General features: G+C 45.2%; 1 protein-coding gene across 1 annotated transcript in view; it reads right to left on the bottom strand.

Moving 5' to 3' along the window:
- Positions 1 to 9,439, bottom strand: part of LOC108579565 — a 47,090-nt gene that overhangs the window by 29,798 nt on the left and 7,853 nt on the right. The window contains exon 3 of the mRNA XM_017943137.1: positions 8,443 to 8,503. Coding sequence (XP_017798626.1) covers positions 8,443 to 8,503 — 61 coding nt within the window. The remainder of the gene's footprint in view (positions 1 to 8,442; positions 8,504 to 9,439) is intronic.

The following is a 9,439-nucleotide window of genomic DNA, read 5'->3' as shown; positions in this document are numbered from 1 at the left end:
ACGCGTACCTCTTTCCGTTAAGTCGTGGCTTCTCTTCTTTTTTCCTCTCCGCTCCTCCCCGAGGGTAATCGCGGCAATTATTCGTAACTCCGTCGCGTAATATCCGTCCGTGATGCGGTGTAACAGCTGGAAAGACAGCTTGGCGGAATAATCAAGCGCAGTTAATAAATCTTCCGGTCGCTTTCCGCGTAATTAACCTTGCGAATGCCACTCGAACCGCCGTCCTCGTAGTCGTAGTCGTCGTTGTCGTTCCACCAGTGTCTCGATGTCCTTTCGTTCGCGGGTAACATCCTCCGCTACTTACCTCCGTGTCTTTCATTATGCTCGCGCGTTTTTCGAACTGTTAGCTCTAATTGACTAGAATTATCGATGGAAAACGTTGATAAGCTCGTGAATAGATCGGTGGAAGCGAGAATCGAGAGGATTCTCCTCTTTAATCGACGTTGATTTATGAAAGAATATTTTTCCGCTTCTGCGCAACTTTATCATCGTGAACGAAGATTCAATTGAAAAGTAATTTCACCTTGGCAAAATATAAGATTCGCGAAATAGAATTGTCGCGATAGAATGTTGCAAGGGTAACCAGAGCCCTGATAACAGAAAATCGCGATCGAGATGAGACTCGAAGGAGAATCTACGAGTGTCCGGATCGAGATTACGATTCCGCTTGCATAAGCCGGACGTGTCCCGTGTTCGAAACAAGAAGAACCAGTCTCTAGGAACGTTCAGCCGCGGGATACTGGTAAACTTACCAGTACCACTAACTAGATTCGTAAAACCTGTCGCGATCTGGATCATCCGGTGTCTGGAACATATTCGTGGGCAGAGAGATATCTCGGATAATATCGTTATCTAAAAACTGTACCGCGAAACAACAGAAGATGTACATACCGTATAGACTGTTCCCGAAGAATTATCACGAACGGTATACCTACCGAGGCAATTACCTGGGTATAATTGGAATTCGTTTAGCTCTTGCTTTCTTCGCAAAGTTCAACTTAAAACCGACCAACCAAAAGTTTACATTTAAATGAATTTCTCCATAGCCATAAAGATTTGCTCATCTTTAATTCATCAGGTTTTCAGTAATATCCACGCGCTTCGAGAACAGCCTGTGTGTGTGGAACCTATGGCAAAAACAATTCATCTATCCTCTCTCCTCTGTGAAGTAACGCGAACTAACGAACACGATTCTAACAGCGTAGCGTTTCGAGCGAACGACGATGGAACGGAAGCGATTTCTGCAGAAATTCCCGAGAAATTGGATAAAACATCGGCCCGAACGAGCCTAGGCTCGGTTCACGGAACGGCGTTCGTGATTCGAGCGAAACTCCACCGAGGGAAACACGATTTCTCAGAAACGATTGCTGCCCGGCACGCCGGAGTAATCGTGTTGGCCTTGAAGAAAATTGGCAGATCGTCGAACGCCCGTTGCTGCAGGATCCTCTCTCTCCATTTCTCCCCTGAAGCCCTAACCGCACTTGCAAACGAGCAATTTTTCCAATGTTTTTCTTTCTCGCTCTAACAAGCTCCAATTTACTTCGAATTCTGCTCGACGGCGATCACGCCGTGAAATTTTGTCGTTATCGCAAGCGTACTCGAGGCTTTACGATCGCAGGAAGAAACGACTCGTTGCACCAAGGTGCGGAATAGTAACGAAGATTACCGTAATTCTACCGTAAGAGGCTAGCGTGAAGGTGGATGAGGAGGAGGAGGAGGAGGAGGGAAGCACGGTCATCGCGCTTAGAGCAGAACCGACGAACCGTTATGAATCGTCGTTATTTTTACGAGGAACCTCCATCACCATCGTCGCGAATTTTACTTCTTCATCCCTGGATACTACCTGTGATCGAACAGACGACGATGTGAATATTTGTAAAATCTTGCACGAGTCTGGAATGGTGCCGATGATGTATAATTAACGGAGAGTAGAGGCATCGAACCTGTACAAAAGGTGAACCGTTAACATTTGCGGCCATTTTAGTGGCACCGGACCTGTGTGAATATTGTTTTTTCTCAAGTGGACCTGTTTGTCCTGGGCTTAAAAGCGGTCAACAGGGTCCTGATTGACTGTCATCGTTGTCTCTCAGGTATTTTCCTTCTCGAGTAAGAGATCTTAATCGTAGATGCGGCAGTAAGTTGTATCCGTGGATCTCGCGAAAATCTGAACGGTAACCGTTAAACGTGATTGCCGTGCTCATCTTTCCTGTGAAATTTCAATCCGAACAAAGTCGATCGATCCTTTCGCTATTTCTAGTTAGAAGAGGAGAGATATCCTTTAATTAAGGATGAGCAGCAACCGTTGCCCCATACGCAACAACTGGCCATTCAACAACAATGGCCGGCCAGCAGAAAGATGAAAAACGTTCGACCCACTTTCAACTTTCGAGCAACGTCGTCCTTATCTGTCGAGGATTCTCCTCCACGCACAAAGGCACAGATTACTCGCGGGTGATCCTTATCAGCCGCAAGGCACCTATCGACTCATCGTACGGCCCTGGCCGGACCACTCGTTATCTCTTTCTCCAGGCGAGAACGTTTTAAAACCGCCTGTTGCTCTTTACAGGCTCGAACTTTCCCTCCACTTCGAGGAGTCTTTCGATACGAAATTAACCGAAAGCTTCTGAATTTTCTGTGATATGCGAGACGGTGCTCGACGAAGAGTCATCATTCTTCGGAATGCCCTGTAGGACTTCACCACTTGGCGGAAGACAAGATGTACGAGATAATAGAGGTGTAGGCTAAGCAGGACAGGTGTATAATGATAATAAATTGCTGAAGGGAGGAGGAGGAGGAAGAAGAATCAGTCTCAGGCCAGAGTTCCAGACCCGGTCTTCCGTTGACCAGGCTAAACTGCTTGAACTGATTGAGCTATCCTCACCGTCGACAGTTTCTTTCCCTTCCAGCAAGCTATTCCATCGCCTGTAGCACTCTGGCTAGTCTAATAAATCAGGTATCATCACGTGTAGAGACCTCTGTACGGAACCTGCGAATCCCACTTTTCAAAGCTATTAGAAAAATGTACATTCTTCCCTAGTGTAGAAACGACTCGTGCAGATTGAGTTTACGGATAATCTATTCAGTCGGAAGACGTAGGGACGAAAATGCCAGTAGTGAAGGAGGTAACATAATTCGCACATTACTCTTCGACGACCTCTGACTCCTCTTGCGGTTCTCCTGATTGTACCTCATATCTATGGAAGATTGGCCTTTTCCTCCCCCCTTCTTTTACCACCGAGTATTAAATACTATACTTGGACATGTGAGTTTGGGTGATTCTCCTCCGTGAGAAATAAAACCTCGGAAATGTTACGTTCCAAGGGCTCGAGTTAACAAGGAGTTAAATCTCCCTTCTTCGAAACGAGATATTCTCGTTTCCCTCTTAACAAGCGTGTAGAACTCCCTAGAGGATCGTCGTTCGTCATCCATCTTCTCCCTCCCTCCACCACCTCGTTCCACCTGACCTTCCAATTTCCTCGAGGTGAGACGCGACTCACCTGTAGTCGTGGCTCTAACACTCTCGAGCTAATTAACGACGTCATTACTATATCTGGTCACGGTGAATCGTCGACGGATGCCGTCGATTCCATCCAATCATTCCTCGACTGGATCTCAAGGACCCCGTCTCCGCGCTTCGACGGTTTTCGTGCGAAAGATTCCTTTGTTCCGTGGCGAGACTAATCTGCGAATAAATTAACCGAAGATCGAACACCTTAATCATTGCGCTAATTAACCACGCGATCGCTCGTGACGGGGATCTTCTTTCTCTAAGTGCGTACAGTTTCTATTATTATACTTCAAGGTTCTATTTTTCTTTTTTCCTTGAAATAAAAAGAAATTTTGTTAACGTTGACTTGTTGTTGGAATCGACAATTATTCTGTTTCCCAACGAAACACTAGTCTTCTCTAGTCTCTCTCTCTCTCTCTCTAATTTTCCTGTTGGCAGTTTAATTAACTCGTCGACGATCTCCCTCCTCCAACTGACGATCAAGGAAGCGTTTTAACGGGCAAGTCGAGGAGACGTGGTCAAGCATGCGTACCCTTGTGCACGTTTCTAACGGGGCACCGCTGCACGGCCAAATTGATTCTTACGCAAACGACGTCCGCGAACAACGAAAGAAACGGCACGGCTGAATTGTCCAGCGGATTCTACACGATGGATACCGTTATCGGTGTTCAGATACGTCTTCTTCGAGGGGAACGGTACTCCATGGTCCCCGATATTCTGCCCGCTTGCGGTTTTTCTACTCCGTTGTCTTCGCGTTCCTCCATTGTCAAGGCCCTTTCAGGCCTCGCGTGATCCCTGTCAGCGTGAAATATAACAGTTCCTTGCTTGTTGAGCACGAGAATTGTTTCTTTCTTTATCTTTCTCCACTTGGATATCCCGACACATCCTCCAATTTTACTTCTCTCCTCGATCGTTTAATTGTAAATACATAGGTGAAGCGCGACTAAGCGCGTCCAATCCGACGAAGTAACGATGACCACGCAGCTTCTACTCCCCTATTTGTCCCGATCGAACAAAGAGGACTCGGTGACGAGTAGTAGAACTGCGATATAAGTGACGAGTAAACCCGGTGGAAAACAATGAATCACTTAAGAGGTGATCTTCCGTTGCGATCTTCGGCCGCGTGATCGATGGCCTCGCTCCAAAGGATCCACCGCGCGCTGATCCACGCGATCGTTACGATCCATTGCGTCCCTTCTACGGAAGCTTGCATCCTCCGCCGACTATCGAGTACGCCTCCTCTTCGTTCTCTCTCTCTCTCTGCAAACAGGCCTCTGCTCGAGAATCGATCCGCTTTTTCCTCTTTGAGAAGAGGGGCATTCTTAGCCGTTTAGAAATTATTCAACATTTCTTTCCGTAGGAAAAATCACCATGAACGATCGACAGATCGACCATCGAAGATAACGATCCTGAAGAAACTCTCCAGATACTCGATGGTTCGTGTAATAATGGACAACGTCGGGACGTGCATCGATTTCTTTTATAAATCGTTGAATTAGCCAGGTTGTTTTCTTTCTCTTAAACATACGCCCTCTTTCTTTTCTTACTATTCCCTTGTAACTCGACGAATACAGCTGTACGAATCGTTTCCACTTTGATATATTCGCTGTTTGGTAATTCAGCTTTTAACGAAATGAACTTGTTACACACGACGCACGTACGGGGACGAGGGTCGTTTTTATCGATATACGGTTTTATAGATGAACGAGGGAGAGAGAGAGAGAGAGAGAGAGAAAACAACGATAGACGAATCTCGTTAAGCGAAGATCGTTGGGAATGAATTCGCGTGTAACGGAACTCCGTAGGAAAGAAGCGTCGTTGACCGCTTAATAATCCTGCAATCGTCATTAACCAGAATCATTTATAACCCCTTACTATACCTTCTATTCTATTTACGATCCAACTGACCGTAGCTCGAGCTGGATAATTATGGATTCGCGAAACGTACAGTTACAAGAGTGTGTTATTACGAGCATTATGCCAGAAATACGGATGTTTCACGGATACACGGGCTAACCTATAGCTCTTGAGGTCGCCTAAAATAACGGTGTCCTGGTGGTGTTCTTTCTTGCAAGTAAATCACCGTTCTAGATACTACAATCTCTCGTCAGGTGTACGAAAATTGTATACCGAAGAATGTGCTATCGGAATACCTTCCGATCCATTCTAAGTGGCATGTGGGAATATAAAAATCCAGATTTTTATGTATATCAATTATCGAGTAAATCACAGACGTCTCCGCTTCTTTATCCAAGCAAAACCAATTACATTCGTATTTCACGGACTCTATCTATCTATATTACGAGCTCGATGTTGGACGTATTAAGAGATTTAGCGTAATCAGAAACCAAGAGATTTACTCGTTCTCGTAAAACGCCAATTAAATTATCCCATAAACGTGGTCTGATGATTATATATGGTCCAGAGGAACCATGTTCCCGATGTTCCCGATAAAGCCGATCGTTTTAGCCGAAAGAAAGACTAATGTATAGTACAATGAAAAATAGTCTGAGTCATTTCTAACCACCTGATCTATGTAGCTTTAGATCTATAGGTTCACGGAGACTGCCCCGATTGGATGATAAAAGTTAATCGAGACTCCTGTATCGATTACGTACATGTGTAGCGGCGATGTAGTATAAATTAAAGAGCACGAGGTTCGATTAGCCGACGCGTAATCACGTCGATGAATAATTAATTCGACTTTTTCGTTTGTTAATTATAGTCGCCCTCGGGCAGATCATATCCCGTGGATACGCAGACGTTGATCTTTCAATTTCGTAGACGTATATTTAGGAATTTTACACTCGGTTAGGTTGGTAACGTGATTAGAGTGACGACGAACGCGTGCGAATAGAAACGGCCTTGGAGCTTACCTTGGACGGGCGATAGGGGCGAAATGAAAAGTGAACGTACAAAAGGAAATCACTGTGCGTTCGTTAATTGAGTAAATGGTCGGTTCTCGTGCTATATTCCAGGAGAACAATGCCAAATTAAAAAGTTCCGCCGTATCGAACTATCGATAATTCGAGCCCGTGACTCGTAGCGAAATTGAAGAAGACAATGCGCACTTTGTCGCGGATGATAATGATAATAACAGGACGCGAATGTTTGCTGGAAGAGATGAAACTTGTTCGCATGCAAACGCCAATGGTGAGGAGGAAAAAAAACAACTTTCTTTCGAGGCGCGGTTTCTCCTCCGAGAACAAACAAACGAGCCTCTGAACAATGACACCTGAGTTCGTTACAAGACTGACATTTCCCGACGTAGTGGAGGAAAAAAAAACCGCGAAAAATCTCGCAGGGAAAGTAATTAGAAAATTGAAGAGGGAAGAAAAGGACTGAAAGTCGAAGAAATAAAAGTCAAGGTATTCGAGGCTGGCCGTGTACCCTCGATGCTCCTCAAAGCGGAAACCGAGGTGCACACTCGGTTTCTGGCCGCTCCAAGTGACAAATTAATAATCGTTAGGTTCGTCGCGCTTTTCAGGGCGTAACACACTGTGTATTCTCGATGTCCTGCTGGTATGTACGATAAAAAGTAAAAGTCGAGAAGCGGGGGCACTTTCGATTCGTCTAGCATCGCGATAAAAAGCAGTCCGACTCGTTAATCGTCCGTTCGAAGAGACGTAATCGGCGTTGTTACATAAATCCATTACACACTGGGTTTCTAAGTGCACTAGGTTGAATTTTTCCCTGGTTTTTCTCACGTCTCGCGACGACAGTGCTATTTCACTCAATTACGCGTCTTTTTCACCGTAATATTTCTCTTTTTCTCTCTCTTTTTTAATTTACCATCCGTCGTGAATATCGATGGAACGAAAGTAAAAGGAGGGTATATTGCCCGAGGGTATAATCGATTTCAAAGGCTGAGAGAGAGAAATCGATCTTATCGCCGCATACTTTGGTACTCGTGCAAGTAATCCATATGACGTGACTCCACGTAAAGCAGGCAACGTTTTCGTCAGAGATCGACGCGGAATTTTAAACGCGATCCTTTGTGAAATATCTGCACGTATTACGAAATGATTCTGTCGAAATGGGTTTACGTTCAGAGAGAGGTCCGCGAAAAATCAATTTTTCCACTGTGAGAGATTTTTCGAGGTGAAATTCCGGATGGAATAACAGGTTGGTAAAAGGTAAAAGGTTGAAAGTGTTTGGCCGCTGGTTACACGCGGGGAGGGAGAGTACACTTTCGATTCGCATCGATGTCGAGGTAGGAATCGTCATCTCGTTTCGTACCGTGTACATCTCGTCTCAGCCTCTTTCTCTTCTACTCCCGGCATCTTTCTCTGCCAGCCACATGAGAATCTAGGTCGCACGGCTGCGTTCACCTTCCAGCAAAAGCAATGTCTTCCAAGGAAGGTCGTCGCTCGTCTGGAAAGCCTCTCTTCTTGACCATTCTTTTCCCTTTCTTTCAATTATTATTCCACCGCGGTGATTTCGACGCGAACGCACCTTTTCCACCGAGCGACAAACTGATACAAACATTCCTTTTACGCGTCTACGAAGGAAATTTTTGCGAAATTGAGACTTGCCGCTCGCAAGAAATATGAATTTTTCTCGAAACAGGGATTGAGATGTCCCTTTAATTAGTTCGTTTAGCCCCGTAATTAGCCGCGAGTGTAATTAATTGAACAGGTCCCGATCAATCAAGGGAACCGCTCCCTGCTGGACTAATTAGACTCGTTCGTAAGCTGGTTATTGTTCCAAGAATCATTGTCATCCTCGGCTTATTGTGCGCTTTAGAAAGCGTCCACTTGTTTTTCTATCTTTTTTTATCCGATCGTCGCTACCGTTTGATCCGACAGGAAGCGTTTTCCATGCCGGAGAAAATTCATCCCCCACCACCCTTGCTAACATCGAAGAGGTTCTCGGTTAATTGACCTCGGCTAATTAGTTATCGCTGACAATTAGAAAGTGGTGTGTATACTCACACGTAGGCAGTTGCTGGGGTATTTGCGCCGCGTGTGTGGTGCTGTGCCTCGCTATTGTGATCTGAAAAGAGAGAAATGAAACGATGCTCGTTAGATTGTCCGTGGAATCGCTTGTCAAACGGAACGGCGCGGCGGCGAGAGAGAACAGTAGCTAAGCGGTGGTAAAGCCTTTGGAAATTTCAACTTGTTTCACTTGTGGTTTAATAGTGTTTTCACGAGGAGGGAAATGAAAAATTAACGATCCTCTGTGTGGACCAGGGGTTGGAAGAATGGAAAGACGTGTTGAAATTAGAAATTCAAAGACAGACGCGCGAACGAAGGAAGTGATCGATCGTTGATCTATTCCCGGACCAGGCGTTATACCGTCATCGACAGAAAGAAGTCCTTGCGAAAATGTCAGGCAGAACCGTCTGTGAGTCGTTCGACTCTCTTCAACGTAGGTACTAGCAAGTTGCTTGTATGAATCATGGCGATTTCAGACGCGCGTATTTCCACACACCAGAGTCCGTTTCTCATCGATTAAACTTGATCGTCAGCCCCGGGCCTTGATGGCGACGTGGAATTCAATTTTCAGGATAATCGACGGCACAATGCCAGCTTCTTTTTCTCATCAATTAACTATTATTAACGAAAGTTCCATGGGAACGAGCTATTATATCTGTTGAATGAAAGTACAGCGGAAGGTAAAATGACCTGAACGGTGATCCACCGATTATATTTCACTACCGATACGCTGATCCAGACCATTCGACAAATGGAATCTTCGATAATGGAAGAACGGAGCACAGATGATTAATTTCACCGGTGAAATCTGAGCTGTTGCTCGTAGTGCAAGGTTGTAAATAAGACTTAAAGACGACTACTTGTATACATATATGGTAAGGCCGATTGGATAATGGAAAGGACGAGCATCGTGTTCCTGATCGTTCCTAATTACCCTATCCGGTAAAACACGCCGGCTTGTAACAGGCTGTCTTAAGATTACCAGTGACTCTGG

This window comes from Habropoda laboriosa, unplaced genomic scaffold (genome assembly GCF_001263275.1).
Source record: "Habropoda laboriosa isolate 0110345459 unplaced genomic scaffold, ASM126327v1 scaffold33, whole genome shotgun sequence".
NCBI classification, from domain to species: Eukaryota; Metazoa; Arthropoda; class Insecta; order Hymenoptera; family Apidae; genus Habropoda; species Habropoda laboriosa.
The sequence above is the reverse complement of the archived record's forward strand: the minus strand, read 5'-3'. Positions and strand labels throughout refer to the sequence as shown.